General features: G+C 42.1%; 2 protein-coding genes across 2 annotated transcripts; one reads left to right on the forward strand and one right to left on the reverse strand.

Annotated features, from left to right (window-relative positions):
- Nucleotides 1-609: 609 nt before the first annotated feature.
- prodh2 (proline dehydrogenase 2) lies at nt 610-5,955 on the forward strand. The gene is made up of 10 exons (XM_071539719.1): nt 610-858; nt 1,311-1,501; nt 2,159-2,285; nt 2,903-2,974; nt 3,108-3,188; nt 3,312-3,455; nt 3,671-3,837; nt 4,155-4,265; nt 4,954-5,042; nt 5,774-5,955. Exons 1-10 carry the CDS (start codon nt 610-612, stop codon nt 5,953-5,955), a joined length of 1,413 nt encoding a protein of 470 aa, XP_071395820.1.
- Nucleotides 5,956-8,920: 2,965 nt separating this feature from the next.
- Nucleotides 8,921-20,785, reverse strand: eif3c (eukaryotic translation initiation factor 3, subunit C). The gene is made up of 23 exons (XM_071539693.1): nt 20,649-20,785; nt 19,641-19,758; nt 19,483-19,548; nt 19,159-19,348; nt 18,812-18,937; nt 18,664-18,715; nt 18,132-18,259; nt 17,831-17,961; nt 17,524-17,680; nt 17,238-17,341; nt 16,788-16,929; nt 16,262-16,387; nt 15,326-15,419; nt 12,843-13,030; nt 12,103-12,327; nt 11,816-12,007; nt 11,409-11,580; nt 10,920-11,079; nt 10,740-10,805; nt 10,395-10,482; nt 9,932-10,097; nt 9,670-9,711; nt 8,921-9,370 (listed from the first exon to the last, which is right to left on the reverse strand). The coding sequence occupies exons 2-23, from the start codon at nt 19,736-19,738 to the stop codon at nt 9,291-9,293; spliced, it is 2,793 nt and encodes a 930-aa protein (XP_071395794.1). The 5' UTR covers nt 19,739-19,758; nt 20,649-20,785; the 3' UTR covers nt 8,921-9,290.
- Nucleotides 20,786-21,315: the final 530 nt, after the last annotated feature.

The following is a 21,315-nucleotide window of genomic DNA, read 5'->3' on the forward strand; positions in this document are numbered from 1 at the left end:
TCTCACAGGACAAATCTTCTTATCTTATATGTATCTATTTTGGGGTCCCTGACAAAGGTTTGGGAAACTCTGGTCTAGCCGATGCTGCCAGCAGATTCAAATTGTCCTGAATTACAAACCTACTGATCTTATTAAAACCTTTTTTAATAGCCTATGCCACTGACATCTTTTTGCTTACTTTTGAAGAATAAATGTTTATTTGTATGGGACACACGTTGGTGTTTAATTTGCTGTTAGTGTTCGTTCTTGTCAAACTCACTGGCAGCAACATGCAGTAAAGGCTGGAACCTGCATACATTTTGATCCTTTCAATTTCCTCTCCTCCTCAAACAGGTTCCTACATGAGAAGATCATCAGTTGTTTCTGGACTTGGGGTCAGATACGGACACATTACATTTCCACCAGATAATTACAGTTATATACTTTAGGCCTACACATGTAAAGTAAACAGGCGGGGGGTCTTCAAAATCACAATAAAGGAAGATCTATATAAACACTCCGAGTCATCAAGACTCCACCTACACATTGGGTCAAATACACACACTCACACACACACTGACACACACACATATAGGACGAGCTGCAGCCTTCCAAAACTCCTCACCTGTTATGATGATGTCCTCTCGTTTGCGGCCCTCATTACCTCACCTCTTGTCGCTGAGGCTTCTGGGTACAGCGGCTCCCAGGACGGTGGCTGCGAAGCGGTTGGGGGGGGCGGGGGGTCCTGAACCCCTCTCTGTGGCTCTGGCTTTCCAGGATCCCAGAGCGTTTCGGGTGAAGAGCCTGGGCGAGCTGCTCCGCGCCCTGGGTGTTTTCCGCCTCTGCTCTTTCCCTGTGCTGGTCAACAACTGTGGGAAGGTGAGAGTTTGTCACTCAGGATAATGAAGAGTAAATGGAAAAAGAGATCAAGTGAGGTGAGGTATAGACGGAGAGATCTTATTATTATTAGATATTATTATTTCTTCTCTTGGTGAATCCCTGGCACTCCTTTCACAGGAATGCTGCCAGGGTGCTGAGTGTGATCCTGGCACTGGTTACTGCTGATTGCCTGTAACGAGAGTGTGTAACATGTAAAAGTGAGATGAGAGGGGGATGTAAAGGAGAAGAGCAGATGGTGAGAATGCATGCCATACATGCATGTCAGTATATATGGCACACATGCAGATTCTGTCACCTCTAGTCCTCTTGAGTTCCCATCCTCCTCTCTCTCTCTCTCTATCACTCACACATATACATTTCTCTCCTCCTCTCTCCCTCTGCCTCACATCCTCTACACCTTCTTTTTCTTCACTATCTCCTCCTCCTTTCAGTTGATGTCCATAGCACGGACCCTTCTGGGGAAGAGGGGCTTTTCCCTGCTGATGCGGCCCTCTGTTTACGCCCAATTTGTGGCCGGCGAGAACGAGAGCGAGATCTCCCTGTCCATGGAGAAGATGAGCTCCCTGGGACTGAGGCCTATGCTGGCGGTTCCTATCGAGGAAGACCTGGGAGAGGGCACCGGGTATGAAAACACCTGCCTCGTTTTCTAAACTCAGTTTGCTCAGACTCAGTTCCTTTAAGCCAGGTGGGTCATTTCCAAGGGAAGAGGAGGGGTGAATCTGGGTGTATTCTAGTATACATCATCTCTGATCATGACCCATCATCATAGTTTATGATGATGGGTCATGATGGAAAATGTCTGGCTCTGTATACCTAAGCTTATGGGGCTTGAAGTTACACTGATTCTTACTTTTCCTCCCACTTTGGTATTCTGAACAAGTCAGTCAGTAAGAAGTCAATAATCATTTCACTGCTGTTTAAAGCAGTGTAGTCTTGCAGTTTGAAGAGTGAAATATAGCCTAATGGGTAACACTTTACAATAAGGGTCACTAAGTTAAGGGTTAGTTAATGCTTAATAAGCATTAACTAACCCTTAATTAACAGTTAACTAATGTGTCTGGTAATTTATACATTATTTAATAGTCATCTTTGTAAACTATTAAATAACGTATAAATTAATACCTTAGTTAACATGAACACAATTAGTAAATTACACATTCGTTAACTGTTAATTAACTAACCCAAACCCTAACCCTAACCCTAAAGCATTAACTAACCCTTAACTTAATGACCCTTATTGTAAAGTGTTACTGCCTAATGTTGCTGTTGCCACCACCAGTGAGAAGAGATATGATGACAACATGGCGGCCATGTTGGAATGCGTCCGGATGTCCCACAGCAACGCCTGGAGCAAAGACCCGATGATGCAGCTGAAGATCACAGCTCTGCTCAGCCCGGAGTTGTGTGTAAGGCAGCGTTCACCCTCTCACAGTCACCCTTCCTGCTCTTTCTAGGAAATTACTTTGCAGCACATTTACAATCAAACTGTAAGTCTGTAATGTGGTAGCACCCAGTTATGTCGCTTAAGTTATTTAAATATGTTGGCAGATCATTTTGGGTAGATGATCTGTTTTTAAATAACTTCCAATTGCTAATTGCTGATGACCTGTAACCTTTGATTTTAAGGACGACCAGTACCATTTTCCAGGATATGTTTTTTATTAATTAATTTTAAAAGTATTTTAGAAGACAGGGAAGCTAGTTTTTTAATTTCCAGGTTTTGTCAAGGACATTTGAGAACCTTGACACACTGTGTATCAGACCTGAGCAAAATGGCAGTTGAATGTGGTTCAAGTATGTGGGAAAAAAAGATAAGAATACACATTTAGCGTGTGTGACGTGTCCGCAGCTGTTCCAGGTTGTCCTTGCAAATTGAACCACATGCCCCAAATGCACTTCAGATATCTGAACCTGTACATGTTAGGGTTAGAGTCACACACATTTTCCCCATGTCTATTCTCTCTTTTTATGTAATGTAGTGTGTATTTGCTGTCACTGACTAGTCTGTTCTGTCTGTATCAAGGTAAAACTCACAACCCTCCTCTCACAACAACAATATGACCTGGATCTCCTAGTCAGAGCTATGGATGGAGAGGTACGTCCACATTATACTATAATAAACAGGTGTATGATTAGATGTCTTCCTATCCGCTCTATATTTATGATGATGATGATGATGATGATGATAAATTACCCCTGACCTTTGCCCTAAACTGCCTCTCCCTCAGCCAATCAACTTCCCCGGTTTAGACGAGAGAGAGACCGCCCACTTCCTCTGTGGTCTGCAGAGACTCAACAAAATAGCGGAGGTACAGATGTGAGGGATCATGGGAAATTTGACAGTTGCACCAAAGCCATCTTGTTTTGGTATTCTGAAATGATCATTTTGCATCTTCGTCACTTGCATTATCATGAGCATTTGTTTTTCTAAGGCCAGCGTCAACAAGGTCCGAGTTCTGGTTGATGCAGAGTACACATATATGAACCCTGCCCTCTCCCTTGTCACCATGGCGATGATGAAGAAGTTCAACAAAGATGGTGCCTGGATCTGGAACACATACCAGTCCTACCTAAAGGCAAATCTTTTTTTTTTTCTCTTTTCAGCCTTAACAAATATCAGAACATATCGCCTCATCACCTTGTCTTCCGCCATCAAGCCCCTAATTAGTGACAGTAATATGCAAGTTCAAAGCCAGCAGTATGAGTCTAATTCCCTCTCCGATACAGAATAATCAGTAAGACTATGTAAAAAGCTTTAACATATTCCCCATCCTCTGCCTCTGTCTCCCAGGAGTCCAGGTCCCTCCTCCTAGAGGCCCTGGATCTGTCTAAAAGTGAAGGTTTCTGTCTGGGAGTCAAGCTGGTGAGGGGAGCCTACATGGACAAGGAGAGGAAGCTGGCTAAGCAAGAAGGTCGCCTGGACCCCATCCACGAGAGCTGGGAACACACCAATGACAGGTGGATAGTATTGATAGATAATAAGATTATAAAAAATCAAAAGCAATTGCACCTCAGACAAAAACAAACTGAACTAAAACTGAATGCTGTTGAGAGTGCATAGTCCTGGATGCACTTGGATTTATACAAAAAAAACAACAACTATCTATTCAACTTAAAATCTGTGTTAAAGGGGTTAAAAATTAAAGGCACACTGAAAATAGTTCATTTGACTTCAGTAGAAACACCTGAAGCAGCTGGATTATTCAAAGGATTATCAATAATTTTTGACTGAAGTCTTTAAGACCTGCTTCATCTGTTTACTTGTGTTGGTTCAGTTACAACGGCAACCTGGATGTAATGCTGGAAGTGATCTCCCAGAGTCCTCAGCGCTACCGGATCATAGTCGCCACGCACAACGAGGAATCAGTCCGACAAGCCGCCACACGGTCAGACCACGTCACCCGCTCACATGACATGGAAACTGATGCAATTTACACTAGATCAGTGGTTCTCAACGTGGGGTCCGGGGACCACCAGGGGTCCTTGAGGGGGTTCCAGGGGGTCCTCAGCAAATTCATGAATTATTAAACTTCGCCATTATTTCATTTACAAGAACACAGTTAGAGAATGTAGAAGAATTACTATTTTGATCATAGTTTCACTGCTATCTCTCTACCTACGATACAGATAGTCATGGAATTCTGGACAAAATCATATTTAACAATAAAAATATTCTCAGATTTGGATCCAAGAGACAAAATCTCATCGACTACATTAGGGGTCCTTGATATGAAAAAGGTTGAAAATCACTGCACTAGATAACTTACATCTGAGAAAGGAAGTCCTGAGAAGTCATGTTTGGTCCTAGCCAGTAAGCAACTTAACACCAAAATAACATCAACCACCAGACAAATAAATACTGGCTATGGCTAGTAGTAACAACTCTAGGATCATTTATATATTTATTTAAAACTAAAATTCTTGTTTCATAAAAGATCAAAGGTGCTTGGTGAGTTTTTGAATCCACCAGCCACTGCGATCAATGAAATCATTTGCCTCCTGAACTGATTATAACTTCATTTAAGAGTCACTTGATGCTGCATTTGATATTGCTGTTGTTTCTACCGTCTTCAGGATGGCAGAGCTGGGGATAGACGCAGACGGAGGCTCAGTGTGTTTTGGCCAGCTGCTGGGCATGTGTGACCACGTCTCCCTCACACTGGGTAAGCTGCCTCAGCTGAGGCATTTAGCTGATGCTCTTATCCAGAGAGAGAGACTCACAATGCATGAGCAAGACGAGGTTCAGTGTGTTATTCAAGGATATTTTGACAGCACACGTGGCTGTTGTGGGGATTGAACCTGAACTTCCAGTTATGGGACAGTCTCTTTAACCGCCTGGCCCCATTCCACCCAAACTCTCTTTAAAGCTGCACCAGGCAAGTATGTAAAAATACACCCATCTTATAAAATAAGATAAGATAAGATATCACTTTATTGATCATCCTAAATCACAAAGTGGGGCTGCAAGAGAGTATTCCATCACGCATAATTGAGACACTTTATATTCTCTATATTTGCCTGAAATAAATTCTGGTGTAATGGAGATGTACAATGGCAGGCAATCTTCTCCATGCAAGAATGAAACACAAACTGTCTCCTGAACAGCAACACAAAACTAGACTCACCAACATTAGATATTTTGGTGTCTCTTTGGTGTGCTTTACTGTAAAGAGACTGGTTTAGAGAGACTGGAGACTTGGTAAACCTGCAGTTTGCTGATACATTGATTTCTGGGTAATGAAGTTGAATGTTTTCAGTTACTACCTTACAAACCGAGTTTATAGTGCAGCTCTAACGATATATTCACATCCTCTTTTCACTTATTGTCTTTCATTTCTCCTCTATCACCGTGTCATGTTTACTCCACTCTATATTTTGAACTTCCCCTCATCAGCCCAGGAGGGTTTTGCGGTGTACAAGTCTGTGCCGTACGGCTCGGTGGATGACACGCTTCCCTATCTGGTGCGCCGGGCCCAGGAGAATCGCACTGTGCTGCAGGGCATCCGCAAGGAGAGGGACCTGCTGAGGCAAGAGCTCCACAGGAGAGTCCGGCTGGGGCTGAGGGGAGGCAGCTAGTAGAGAAGAAGAAGAAGAGAGAGGAAGAAGAGAGAGGAGGGTTTAGTGTAAGTGCTGAGCTGGTGGAAGAGGATGTGTTGCCCTGATACAGTAAACTCCTCCCATCTGCTACTCCATGCAGGTTAAAACAAACACTAAGAATTATTTGTAAAGACTTATCGGAGGTTGAGACATATAGGATGCATTGTATAGAAAGTGCTATAAATTAATCAGGGAGCTTGAGCTGAAGAACAGTTTTTGTCATTTTTGATGGGAAAAGATGTTTGGACATCTGGCAGGTGAATTTATCTGGTGCTACTTATGCATAAGGTTGAATACCTTTAATATATGACTGCTTTTGAAAGTGCTTAGGCTATATCTCATTAGAGAACACTGGCCATATAAACTTTTTTGAAAGATTTTAAGCTGTTTGATGGGAGATGATGGTTACAACTCCAGAACCATGTTTTCCACACACTTTGTGTCTTAAAGGAGAAATCCACCATCGTATACTCAGTCGTCAATGACCATCAATTTGTGATGATCGATGCTAGTTATTTTGTGATAAAGTGCTGCAATATACTTTTTTGGAGTATCAACTTTCCCTCAACCTGCCTTGTCTACTTCTACTTCGGTTAGTGATTTCCTACGTTTCCCAGAATGACTTTCAACAACCCCCAGAGAATGGACGGGAACTTGTTGTTTTCAGCTGTTGGTTATACGTCTAGGTGGAAAGAGTGATAGCGACAGCAGAGAGTTTTTCCAGTCGAGAAAAAGTGAGAGTGGTGCGCCATGCCCTTACGCAAAATGCAACATGTCTTGTGGCTGCATTGCATTCTGGTCTATTGAGGCTACTGTCGGTGGAGAAATTGGTCTCTCTGCCTCTTGTACGATGGATTTCTCCCTGCGTGATAGTTGAACGTCGGTGCAAAATGGTGAATCTAGAAAGAAGTCCTTGTTCTTTGATTCTGAGGGACTGACACCAAAACCTGATGTTAACTGTTGATGTTTTAGATAGCTGAATTTTTTTTGCTATCAAACTCCATTGCAGCTGTGCTGGAAATATTTCAATGTGATGTTGCGTTGTCGACTTTTGGCCAGTTATCTGGTGGAATAAGAAAAATACACAACCATCGTGTGAACGTGATAACTTGAACAGTTTTTATAAGAAACTTTTCAAATTTGGTATGGATATTGATGACCCCTAGAGGAAGAACTGTATTGATTTTGATATTTTTATGATTATAATAACTATTATTAACTGTCAATTCATTTCCATGCTACTTGGACCCATATCTCATCAATGGTGCATTATATTGTATTAATTTGTCAAGAGAATTGTTCAGGCATTTAATTAATCAATTACTTTTTGTACTGTTACTTTTTTTATTATTATTGTTTTTCTCTTTGGGCTCAATTTCCCGTGAGATGGTAAATGCTAAAGCCATGAAATATGACCCCCATCGGCCTGATGGTGGCGCTATAAAGGTCAAAAATAAAAAGTTTAAAGGGCTGTATCTCCCACACTGTTTGTCCGATTTACATGAAACTTGGTACACATGTCCACCTAACTGTACTCTATAAATTTGCCATAGGGACCCTCAAGGTCTGCCTGGAACATTTTTGAGATATTTTGAATTATTTGAAAAACACATTTTTAACATCTCCTCCTACACCGTTTGACCAATTACCACCAAAATCGGTCAGTAGCATCTATGGTCCTACGCTCTTTAAATTTTGTTCATAGATTGTTGATATCTACTGTAGTTTTGAAGATATTAACTCTTAAAAAATGTTTTTTTTGTGCACCAGTTGTGTCATTTTTCTACTGTCAGCACAATAAAGACTGGACAGTTGCTAAAAAAATGTAAGAGAGTGAGTCTTATTTTCTTATTTTAGTTCCTCCTAGTACCAAATGGAGAGAAATAAAGAGAGGTGAGTTCTTTAACACCTGATCTGTTAATGACTCTCCGTCCTCCCACCTCGGACCCACTCCCAACACTAAACTGTGAACATATGCCTCATTATAGCTGTGACCCAGACCTCATGCTATCTTAATAGCCTATTAGAGGACTAATCTCCAATAAAAGCCTATTTTAACCTGTCCGTTGGCAACAGAGCCTCCATAGCGAGGGTGTTGTAAGTCAGACTAGCTTACATCAACCTCTTGCTTAAAAAGATACACTTTATAACAACAAGCAATTATCTAGTAGTTAATGAGGAAGCAGTAGAGGATAAACCCACCTAAAATCCCACTTTTTCAGACTGACATAAACCTTTATGTTTAAAATCCATACTCTTAGTAAGTGTCAAACACATGTAAGGTATATGAAGATAGGGTGTTTAATGGGGGGAAAAAGCTTTGCTGAAAATGTTATTTATTTTTGGTGGTTGTTCGCCTTAGGCTTAACCAACTGGAGATCATTGTTTACCCAGAGTTTTTTATTTACCACTACACCACTGCTGGTTACATAACTGTTCTTGTTGCTCCTACAGAAGCCCAAAGGTTTTTCCATACTGCTTAAGCAGGATAGACGTAAGGGAGAAAATCAACATCCTAGATACAAAATGTTCAGGAGTTTGTGCAGAGATCTGTTCTTTTAGACTATGTCAGAACCTCCCTTTCAAATGACTTGACAGTTAGTAAAGATTGGTAAATGTGTCGTTACAAAATTCACTAGTTTTAATTCTGTGAAGTGTTGGGAAACAAGTTTTTTTTTTTTTTTTTTTTTAAATCTCTTTTAGCTAGATTCCTGCCCGATTCCCTGACTAAAGGTTTGTGAAAAATGCAATTTCAAAACTAGCTGTCAGCTTGTACCTGGTTAATATGGGGTGTGTAAAATATATAAAATGACTTATCAAAATTAACAGCACAAAAAAACATCCAAACAAAAAACCCAGGCTCCTTAGACCTTACCAACAGACAAAGCCACACAAATGGGAAAAATGCAAACTACTGACATTTCAAAGAAGGCTCAAGACACACTAATGTTGAACGATGTTTATTGATAGGTTATGAGTGAAACACTTGAGGTGTCCGTTGCCTTCCTGTACTGCCACAGGCCAGCCACACTGCAATGCCTTTATTATACAATTATCTAAGAGCATTAATAACCTTAAAAATCCATTCACACTTAACAAAAGGAGCAGGCAGTACTGAAATCTCACAGTATGCAGTTGTAGTAGGCAGGGCTTGTACTGAGATGACGTCCAGCCGTTTCAGGTTCAGGTGATACAGTTTAGTCATACAAGGGAGAACGGCAACCAGGCAAGTGCCAAGCGTAGTAACCCAGGTTGTTGTTGTGGAATGAAGACTAGTCGAGTTGGCGGGGTCCAGTTCTGCAAGCTTTCCCAGCTCAGTAGTTGCTTTGGTTCTGGTTTCTGTACCCGCCTCGCTGGTAGCCCCCTTGTTTTTGCTGGTAACCCCCTTTCTGATCTGTGGACATGAGCAGAGAAAAATAAGAGTTTGTCATGGTTACTATGACTAAGTCAAAACCTTCAGGTCCAGTGTCTAAAATTATGGAGAAACACATTTTTCCATGTATTCCAAGTCAGTTATCGACGCAATCACAATTGACTGCAAAGAAAGAATGAAAAAAAACCAACAACACTGAACAGCCTTGTGTAATGTCTGCAGTAGATGACAAGCAGGTTGGCTGGGGGATGGTCAGTTAGACTGCACACAAACACATTTTCTAAGTATCCAAGGTGCAACGTCTAGCCGGCTTCACGTACCTCTCTGGTAGCCTTGTTTCTGTTGGTAGCCACCTTTCTGATCTGAAAGACAAAGGGACAAACAGTTAGCATTGTTTCTAAGGAAGCATTGTTCAAGCCGGAACAGCCCATAGCATTGCCATGTATCATCAGTAATATAACCTAGTAGAAGTAATGTCAGTTGTGGCCATTGGCAAACATGGTGAAGGTTAACAAAATGCAAATGCACACAGTACATATGACATCGCATGTTGTAATGGTGAAGGCTGTGGTCTGAGCTCACCTCTGTTGAAGTAGCCGCCGTAGACGCCCTGCTTGAGGTCGAAGACACGCTCGTTGTTCTCCACCAGGCCGCCCAGTTTCTCGGCCAGCTGCAGGGCCATGTTCTGCAGGGAGGTGGGCTCTGTGCGGTGCATCACCACCGTCTGGGTCGGCTGGTCCAGTGACGCCTGGTGGGAGAGGTCACAGGCATTTTGAATGCTTTATTTCAACCAATAATTTAGCAGTAGTACTGTACAGAAATCAAACATATATGGCAGGCAGATAGACAAGCCAAGACACACAGAAAAATATAAATAAATGTAAAAAGAGAAACACATGTATGCGCATGTAAAGCTGGAGAAATGTCTGCCATGTGTTACATATCCATATTCAAGGATATCCACATCTGTTGCATCCATATTCATACAAATCCACTCTTAGCAGTGCAGCAGAGTCCCTTCCCAGCAGAGAGGCTATGAACTTACCATCAGCTCTTCGTTGATGATCATCTTGCTGATGATGCTGTGGACTGTGGGCAACTCCAACTCAAACATCTCCGACAGCGTCTCCATGCTGGGGGACGAAAGCAATCACAGACTGATTACGAACACTCAAACTTGTTTTCATGCATACAACCTTGTATATTGGTCTAAAAATGAAGCAAAAGCTAGGCCAAGCTAGGGATCCAGTACCACTCTGCATGTGAGGGAAAACTAATGGTCTACACAGCACTGAGCTGCTGAAAAGCTGCTGTTTAGAAGTAGCCTTGTTGTTGACAAGGGGCAACTGACAACTGCACCATTTTATTTGTAATTGTGTGTTGTGTTTACCTGATGGAGTCGTACACACTGCTGTATGTGAAGAGGTAAGTCCTCAGTGACTCCTCTTGGATCTTCCTACAGAGGGAAAGACATTCAGGAAGGGCATAAATACAAAGAAAATGAAAGTAAAATGTGCACATTTGTAATGAAATTAGCTGATGTATGATAATAACGGAGGCGTGTGCTAACCTGACAAGCATCTCGCGTACTCGCTGTGTCTCTGGGAACAGGTCCCACACCTTACTGTTCATCTTCTCGTTGATGATGAAAGAGTGGCAGGTGCGCCAGTCACCCATCTTCATGGCCTTGCTGGCGGCGACCACGTGCTCCCTCATGCTCTCTGGGGGTCCTGGGGGAGCGAGACAAAGCTACAATCATCTGGTTTCTCAAGAATACAACACAGAAAAAGCAATTTAGACTGCTGCCAAATCTATTCCACTGTTTTACTAACTCTCTGAAGTTTTTGTGATGAAAACATTTCACTAGTAAATGAATAAGAAATAAGTGAATCAAAGCTGCATAGCAACTATTTTTGTTGTTGTAATACTACAATCAATAGACACCTAATTAATTGATTGAGCCATGGGATCTTTCTGTTGAACTCTGCATAATGCCGTTATATACACATTATGGATTAAGTGTGATCCTGGCATAAGGAGCTGTTAACGTGTTGCGTACCCAGCAGCGGCTGCCTCTCTCCCACCCTGAGCTGGTGATGGAACTGCTTGCTGATCATCCTGCGGCGGGCGTCAAACTCGTGGGCGGCCATGTAGGGGATTTCCAGCAGCATGGCTGACACCAGGTACACACACTCCAGCAGCTCCAGGTTGATGTGCATGTGGAATGGCACCTATGAGGGATGTCAGAGCCATCTTAGAACAGTCGCTATTGAGTTCTGTATCACTCAATATGAACTGGTTGCGTGGTATTTCCTATGTTTGGAAGCTGGCTCTCAGTGTGGTCCTCTGTTGCCTCAAATTCTAATCCATCATTTTATTGGCAAAGTTAAGTGAAACCCAGCTGGTTACCATCAAGAAAAAACATCCAACATGATCTTAAGAGCTGACTGCTTATGTAGAACTCACCTGTCTCCTTTTTTCAATCTTCTCCTGCTCTGCGTTCCTCTCCTGCATGTTCCTCATCAGCAGGCCCTGACCCAGGAGCTCCTTGGCGCGGCCGGAGGACTGGATGTCCAGCAGGGCATTGTGGGCATCCTTGATCATGCCCTGGCGGAAAGCGCAGATGCCCAGTTGCACCATGGTTCTGTTGTACAGGATCTAGACGAGAGAGAGAGAGAGAGATGCATTTGATATTGGGATTACTGTTGCATATAAGCATGTTCTCTTACTCAGCTGTGTGTCTGCCTGCCTACCTGCACAGGTGGGTCAGCGTGCTGGATGTTGTCCTGCAGGTGGCTCATCAGCATCAGGTCGCGGGCCTGGTACCAGCGTGAATGCAGGGCGTGGTGGTAGATGTGGCAGAGGATAGCGCAGGTGCGGATACGGTCGGTGCGATCCTTGGCGTAGATGAACTTGCAGAGACGGTCCATGATGACGGCGCTGTCCTCCCCCTCGCTCTCCTCCTGGTCCTGCTCCGACTACACAGGGGACAGAGAAAGACACGGCTCAGCAAACTGAACTGCAAGACAGAGGGCTGTTCTGCTCCTGACAAGGAACTGTAGGGAACTGCTACACACACACACACAAACTCTCTACCACAGTCTCACTTCCCCTATGACTTAATTTTCTCCATCTGGGCTATTTTATTTCCCTTGTCATTTTATGCATTTTGCCTTTGCCATATATTTCTTTCTCATGTTTTGACTTCCACCATCTTGTCATTTAGATTCTATTATGCAATTCAGTTGTGTCTGTGCATGCCGTCTTCATTTCTTTGTTTATTTTCTTTTGTTTTTTGTTTGTTTTGTAAGGCACCAATTTGTATTTTTTCTTGTTTTTTATCATTGTATTTTGTGTGTTCACTTCACTTCTACTTAGCCAACTCTAGCAGGTCTATTTGTGTCTTTGGGTTCATGCTTGTTCAAGAAAAATCTATTTCTCTTTGCGATAACATGAGCGTGTCTCTCAGGCTGTACCACCCTGCATCTCTCACCTTGGTCTCTCCCTGGAGGCCCAGGCTGCGGCGGTGAGCCTTGTAGTCAAACTTGTAGTAGGTGTGCATAATTCGGCGCAGGTAGATGCGGCAAATCTCCTCTGTGCTGCCCTTGTTCTCCAGGTAGTTCAGCAGCCTGTCGATGATGCCACAAACTCGCCCCTCGTCCTTCAGGTTGTCTACGTACTCTGGGAGACGAATAGAGAGGAACAAGCAAGCAAATCAATCAGCAGCTGGGAGAAGCCAGTAGAAAACAAAACAAAAAACACAGAACAGATCCATGGCCATCTGTGCACTGAGGTAGCAACTCAACTGTTGCTATATCAACATTTTCACAATTTTCAACTATAGTCAACATATATATACACATATATATTGCCAATACATACAAACTAAGATAGCCATACACAATCAAATCAACTCATTATGAGAAGGACAAGTAATAACAAGCAAATAGTAAACATGTTGTCTTCCACCAGTGGATGTAGTTCCACCCTTGGGTCAGTCAGTAATTGCTGAGTGTACTTGAAATATGAGTGAAATTGTATAAGCATTTTCATATGGGACAATGAAAGGAGAGATTGACCATATATTTCTGTTGTAAGTACAAGTTATATCTTGAAATGTAGTAACTGTAATTGTCCTGTTTTTACTCAATACAGTACAAAATATAAGAACTACAATACGGAATAAATACAATCCGTACATTACACAATGTACACTACAATACAATTTATAATACAATATACAATATAACATACAACACCAGGGCCCTCATTTATCAACATTGCGTAGAAAAGGTTCTAAATTCTCTCTTACGAATAAAATTTAGAATGTGCATAAGTACAAAAAAATCGGTATTTATCAAACGTGCGTACGCACACCTGTAAGTAACCTGCCTTGATAAATACCACATATTCTAAACCACCATCATGCTCGTGCACAGCCACTCGTTAACATAAATTTACACCCCCAATTGACCATATATGGTGACAACCTTCCCTTTAAATGCAGCAGGAAATGTCATTGATATCTCTTCTGTGCTGAACACGGCTCAGACAAAGAACGCAGGAGGAAGAATTTACAGATGCAGACACTGAATTATTAAAATTATTAAAAATTGGTAACTGAGGTTGTGGCACCACAAAGTACTTTCTGGAACATTCGATGGTAGACTGATAAACAAGCGAAAACATACAGCCTGTCAGCAGGTGTGAGCGGCGGCATTAAACAGTTTTATCAGCAGAGCAGTGGCAGAAAAAAAAAAAGTTTTGACCTGAATCCAAAATAATTATAGTCAACAACAGGGACATTGCTGCAACAGGCGGAGGACAGACTGAGATCAGCCTGTCCGATGTGGACCGGACACTCCGGACACCGGATTGTGATAGATAATTTTCATTTGAATATATTTCTCTCAGCCTGCAGGTCCTCCCTGAAGGAGAAGGTGGGGCAGAGGTCCAATAAAACTAAATCTACTGAGTCGCCCCTCATCGCTTTCAGTTAAAAAGTTGGTGCGCTCTCTGAGAACGCTCCATGCGCAATGCATAATGCTCCAAATCATCCATCAAAGCAAGATGAGCCATTTTACGCACACAACTATCAATGTCTTATTGTTGCCTTTTATGATTGCCTATACCCTGAATTTCATCACCCATACTAATAATTAAAATGATGATTAATCGATTTAATTCAGTACGCTTAAATGGACTAGATAATATAGTTGAACAATATGCACTGTCGAAATTGTATATGAATAGTATAACATGCACTTTTAGTCTCAACTACTGAAGCCTAAGGAATTTTATATTAATAATTATGAAAATGCCTATTCATTTGATTGTCTGTTCCTGTCGTTCTTGGTGGTCTTTCGTTTTCAACCGCTTGGTGCTGTGCGTAAGCATGGTCAGAGCTGTGCTTAAATTTACGCACGTTCTCAAGCATAAGTACAAATTGATAAATCCGACTCTTTGCTTAGAAATGGTCGTACGCATGGTTTACACACATATTTGTACTTACGTACTCTTGATAAATGAGGGCCCAGGAGCGTGAGTGTTATGAATAATATAAATGCTAAATGATAAGTGATATATGGTATTGCACAGTAGGTAAGTGGTAATATGATATAAGTAGTCAACACTGACGGCACAGTGGTAGTGCAGTGATGAGTGCAATAACAGTACAACAGTCTAACAACTGTACAATGACTACAGTGTCTTGTGGTTAGAGCTTTGCCCAAAAATTCTCCATTGACTTTCATTTCAACACATCAACCCAGTCTGATGTCTCCAAGTGTGTAGTGTGTGTAGACTTTTATGTTACCTATGATAACTTTAACTGTATGAACTGCTTTACCACTGAGTCCCCATTCATTGTCAATGCCACCCCCTAGCGGCACAAAGTCAACGTTACAGTGTGACTAACAAACTAACTAATGGACGGAGACCGATCCATAGTCCCCCCTTTGGTGGGGGACAACTAACCTTGAGAATGGGGATCAGTGTTCTGCATGATCTTGGTGAACTCCTCGTCCATCCTCTCCACAAGCGTTAAGATGCATCCACGCACCCTGAATGGCTGACAAACACAAACAAAAGATACAACAATAAACGTGACATGCCTTTACACTGTATTTGAGCAATTAATTGTCATGCATTATATCCCGCTTGGGCTTAGAAGACATAAATCACATAATTTGTGTACAGAAAAAAACAAAACATATTCCTAAAAAATCTTAACTATCATAAAAAATACCTTAGCTTTACAGGTAGTGCCACATTGAATCAACCTTTTCTGAAAGACATCTCAAGTCTTTCATAATCATCTAACCCAAAGGCAGCAGTAGAAATAAGTAACTTCACTTTGCATATAAATGACAACAGAACATAAATCGTTTTCATTTTCTCCCATGTCACATAACATTCTGTCCAGTAGTGCAGTATAGCACTGAACCGTCCCTTTTCTATAGTTAATTGTAATGGATTGACCTTAATAGAGGGCAGAAACATCTTTGACATTTGGCCAAGTTGAGTGAGTCATACAGCTGTGACATATAGCTTTTTTTGATGTTACTTACAGTAGTTTGGATACTCCATACTGCTGTGCTACATACTCCATAATAATTACTTCCACACAGGAAAAGCCTGATAGTCAGGCTGATGTTATCATTCTGTCTGGGCCCTTTTGGTGTTTTAGTTTTATAGTTATATTCTGTAATGTAGATGACGCTCTTGTCCAGAGCGGCTTGAGCAGGTAAGGGTTTGGTGTTATGCTCAAGGACACTTCAGCAAGACACATGGCAGCTGATAAACACACATATGCTGTTGCAGAGGTCAAATTTGTGAGCTTTCAGTTTAGGGGCAGTCTCTCCAACCACCAGGCCACACTGCCACCCAGATATACCAGAGAGGTGAAGCTACCTGGTCTGAGATGCCCAGGTTCTCGCTGTCCTCTGCAATGTTCTCCCCAATGAAGATGTTGTTGTTCTCAAAGAGGATGTCCAGCAGTTCGTCTATACAGTCCAGGCACTTCTTCCACATGTCCGCCTAGAGGGACGCAAAGTCAGAATTATTCATACGAAAAAATGGGAACAGAGCGTGCGCTTTCCACTCCAAACCTGTTTCCAACAAACCCTGCCTTTGCTCCATTTCAATTCACAGAGTTCCTGCACATTTTCTATTTAAACAAAATGTTTTGGGCCATGGTTCAACATGACGTAGGCTGATAGCAGCCGTGCAATATTAGAGATGGAGTCAGAAAGAGAAATAAATACATTATCCCGGAGAGAAATTCTACTGTCACAGTAGTAACATGCTTAAAAATATATTGCTGCTATGACAAGAATCACTGTCTGAGGATTATACTTAACAACATCAAATATCATTATTACCCTAATATACAAAATACTGTCAATATTCTGAAACATTTTGAGGCAGCGGCTCCTACCTTCATGAAAGCCGCCAGGTTGGGGTTGTAGTCGTAAAGGGAGGCGATGATGTTGAACTTGATCTTGACCAGGATGCCTTGGCCCAGGTTGTTCTCATTGGAGATGCCTGCCAGGGCGTGCAGCAGCTCTATCTGGGCAGCTCTGCCAGAGGGAAAGAGGAAGGAGGGGAGGAAGTGAGAAGATTGAAAAAGAGGAAAGAGGAATTTCAATTAATTCACTTACAGACATAGTATTTTTGGGTGCTGTAAAGGTCTATGAAGGTAATATACTGTATAGAAGAAAGGAACTGGTAAGGGAATCGTTGAGGAATCAGATCGCTCCTCATTTTTGTACTAATACCGACTATGGTTTTCTGTTAGGGCATATTCACAGTCATTCCTATAGAGTTTTTCGTGCAGAATATTATAAGAACTGTAATACAGGTGGAGCTTTAGTGCTACCAGTGTTACCTGTCTGTGCCCTTCTTGCCTCTTGCTTGCAGGATCTCGTGCAGCTTCTTCACCACCACCGCTGTGTTGATCTCTGTGCCCTTCGCAAACATCTTGGGCTTCTCCTGTTAGATTGAAGACATGACACAATAATATAAATACTGACATCATTTGTTGATATGAGTGATATGGTTAACGATTAACATCTTTTGTTTCTTTTGAGACAAATGTGGAAAATTGCACAATCTACTGTGTTGTAGCCAAAGCAGGTGAAACAAAAAGCATTTTATCATCATCTGTTCTTTACCTTGACCAGAGGCACTCCGCCCTTCACCTTCTCCCAGCCTCCCTCACCCTCCTCTGCTCCTTCCTCCTCGGCCTCTTCCTCAAGCCGCTCTTTCTTCTTGAGCTTCTTCTTCCTCCCATCCTTCTTCTTCTCGCCACTCTTTTCACCATCCTGGGTCCTGGGGAGAGACAGCAGTAGTTTGCGTGAACTTCTTTGACATGAAAAGTATGGATGAAGCTTTTCCCTGTCTGTTCTTGTGTTGTGTTGTTATTTACAAATCCTTAACTGTTCTGTTCTAAAAAGGAGGAGGTGGAGAGGGGAGACTCACTTTTTGAGGAAGACCACGGCCAGGGAAGCGCTCTTTCCCTCCCCATCATCAGAGCTCTCGCTACCGCTATCTACCGTGTCCGAGCCCCACTCTTCATCATCATCATCGTCGTCACTGGAAGACGACTCATCCTGTCAAAGAGAGGAAAACTCCAGCAGATTAACTCAAGTCTCCCCTGATGGAGAATTAGGTCTTCCTACATCAGAGTTTCTGTAGTGAATCCTTCAGCAACTGTGGCAAAAGGAAAGAGGATTTGCTTTAACTGTTAGATCAGTACTGGATTGGCCCGCTGGTCTCTTACCCCTGAGCCCTTGGCCGACTTGAGGAACTTGCTGGCCTCTGAGGAAGCATCCGCAGGCTTTTTCTTCAAGAAGGCTTTGGCTGACACACCGTCCTCGCCCCCCTCTGCGTCGCTGTCTGAAGAGGAGCCTTGAGGACCACAAAATGAGGACGATGAATTAAACGGACGATGCTTACAACAGCTCCACATAGTCATCATTATGTCTCATGTCTCTCTCTCATTTAAGTTTTAAATTAACACATATTAGTACCTGATTCTACAAACAAATATCATTGAAAATGGGCAGGGTGACATATTTCTATTATAAATGCATTTAGTCTATACAGTGATGAAAGTATTTTACGGCACCCTGAAAGTCTTCAGACCCATTTTATATATATTTTATCTATCTACTCTAAAGTTGGGTTGGACACCTTTCAGTTTGCCATAGAATACTTTCATTGCCTTTTATGCCTTTATAGTTTTATAGAATTTATAGAGTTCTTCTTGGCCTTTGTTGTACTAAGATGTAAATATAAAAAAGCAAGCTCACCCGAATCCTCTGGCTCCTTCTCCTCCTCCTCATCCGCAGACTCCTGTGGGTTCTGAAAGAGAGAGAGAGAAGGCATTGTTAATGTCTCTCACCCAGCAAATAGTGAGTATGGTCTCAAAAAGAACACAGAGGAAATGCCCCGATTTACCTCCTTGTAAGCAGCGATCTCTGTTTCGTAATCCCTGTTGTACTTGCGGATCTTCTGACGCAGCGTGCTGAGGGCTTTTGCATTGTTCTTGTTCATCTTCTTCTTGCCTTCTTTGTCCTCCCAAAGCTGGAAGGTAAATGACAACAGGTTATTCCACTGCTTTGCAAAAAAAGGGACTGGGGGTTTAGACATATCCTGGAGAGTCCACTTATCACCTATATACAAGACCAACTGACCAAGATGATTAATATAATTCCTTTGCAGCAGGCAGATCACAAAACACATAACACATGGTTACAATTATAAAGCTGAAATTCAGAGAGCTGCGGTAAACCTGGGCTACTGACCTGGTTGAGATAGTCTTCCAGGTCGGCCAGAAGACGGATGTAGAAAGAGGGAACCCCCTCTTTGTCCACTATAGTCTTGCTTTTGAGGAACGCTCGACATAACTGCTCAAACTCCTCCAGACATTTGGCCATGTCACGGATCTTCATGGCATTGCGGATGGTCTTGATGAAGTTGGTCAACTCCTCAAACCTGAGATTTAAGAATGAGTATAAGAATGATTTAAAACAAAATCAATACATCAAAACAATCTGATATGAGTAGCATTTGTGGTACATGTTGCCAAAAAATTGTAAGTCCACTTGACGCTAAACAGCCACACTGACCTTTTGTCTTTGGCACTGCGTACCACTCTCTTGGTGTCCTCCTCATCATCACTAAGCAGCAAGGACCTGGGAAAACAATATGGATAGGTGAGATAATTCTAAAAATATAATTTGTGTCAGTGTATGATGGGGTTTGACAGATAACAAGAGGTACTGACTGCTTGAAAGTAGTCCCTGGTGCTTTAGGGGTGATCTCATCGGCGGATGAGGACTCCTCCGACTCGCTGTCGGACCCAGTGGCGAAGAAACGAGACATTGCTGAAGGAGGCTGTCAATCTGTAAAGACAAAATAAAATAAACGTAACGTTCTCTTTAATAGGCAGCTGGCTGCAGATCTAGCGTTTTCCTGCAAGATGTGTGTTGCACCCTTGTGCTGTATGCTGCAGAGGAAATGTTTAATGTGTTTAATGTGACATTTACAAATTCTACTAAATAAATTAAATCAATTTGCGGTGGTTATCAGTGCACAATGGAAAGATGCCTGTTTCTCTATGTACCCAAATGGTATAGATTGTTTCTAGCTTTGGCAACTGCCAGTTGACCTAGTGGATTTTCACCAGTTACATCACTATTGCTGTGTGATGTTGTGAATCACTCCAAAATGACTGTCAACACCAGTACTCACAACATGGATACATAACGTAAATTGACCAGCAGATGGTAAATGGGATATGTGTAAGACATAACTTAAAAGTTACCATTAGCTGTAGCTAGATGAAGGGAACCAGACAACAAAAAAGTGTACAGCTCAGCATCACTTTTACTCAAGCTAGCTAACTTAGCAAGCTAATGCAATCAATACGCAACGACAACCTAGCTGGCCGGTAGCGTTAGATAACGTTAGCTGTGACAGCTGGACTAACCCGATACTGATGATGGGGTTACAAGCAGCTCATCCAACTGACTACATAGCCTCAATTACAGCTACACGGTTTACACAACTATTAGGTTCGCAAATCAATGTTTATTTCCTCATAATGTAAGGATATAAGTTATTTCCGAAGATACAACGCGACCGCTAGCGTGGCGCGGCGTTGATGCTAAGCTAACGTTACTAACAGACGGGATGGAGAACCGGGCCTTCCCGCATGTCCAGCCGGTAGATAGATTTTGCTCGGGGCTGGGTTAATCAAACATAGTTGAACCATTTTGTGAGACGAACTCACCTATGTCCTTGTGAAAATGGTCTCGTGGTGCGGCAGATTATTTTGAATCTTTTTATAATCCAGTTTTGCAATTTAGCGGCCACAAACGAAGGCGTGCGACGGGCTGCCCGGGCACTAGCGTCAGGAAAGGAAGTGATGAAGATTCACAAAGCATAGGGATGGTCCGAAGCACAGATCTACACACAGGGACAGGCAGGATGGTGAGCGGCTCCTAGGTGATGTTGCCACCCATCGGATGAAAATGTAAGGTCACTTTGGAAAAATCGTTTATCTGTCTCTAGTCATCCCAATAAAAAGAAAAAATAGTTTTGTAGCAAGAAAAAATATATTGTAAAGAACCATGAGTGTACTTCTGTTCTTACGCATACAACACCTTCTGTTTCAACGGAAAAATCCTCAGATTCATTATTCAATACTGCTACATAATTTGCAGTCCAAGGATGATTGGTTAAAAAGTCACATTTTCATAATACAAATCAGGGACAGCATTTTACCATCTTAATATGCATATAATAAACTATTGATTTTGTTATAATGAACTTCTATGTAATAGGTGGCAATCAATATTCAATAATGCTCAAATTGGTGAACCCCTTGAATATGTGCATATCTGCTGTGCTACAAATTAATTTGAAGGTGCAATTACCTGGGATTTGTTGTCATATCT

Source organism: Centroberyx affinis, unplaced genomic scaffold (assembly GCF_046629955.1).
Source record: "Centroberyx affinis isolate AG114_WGS23_722 - 3 ecotype Tasmania unplaced genomic scaffold, CSIRO-AGI_Caff_v1 ptg003492l_1, whole genome shotgun sequence".
Lineage (NCBI taxonomy): Eukaryota > Metazoa > Chordata > Actinopteri > Beryciformes > Berycidae > Centroberyx > Centroberyx affinis.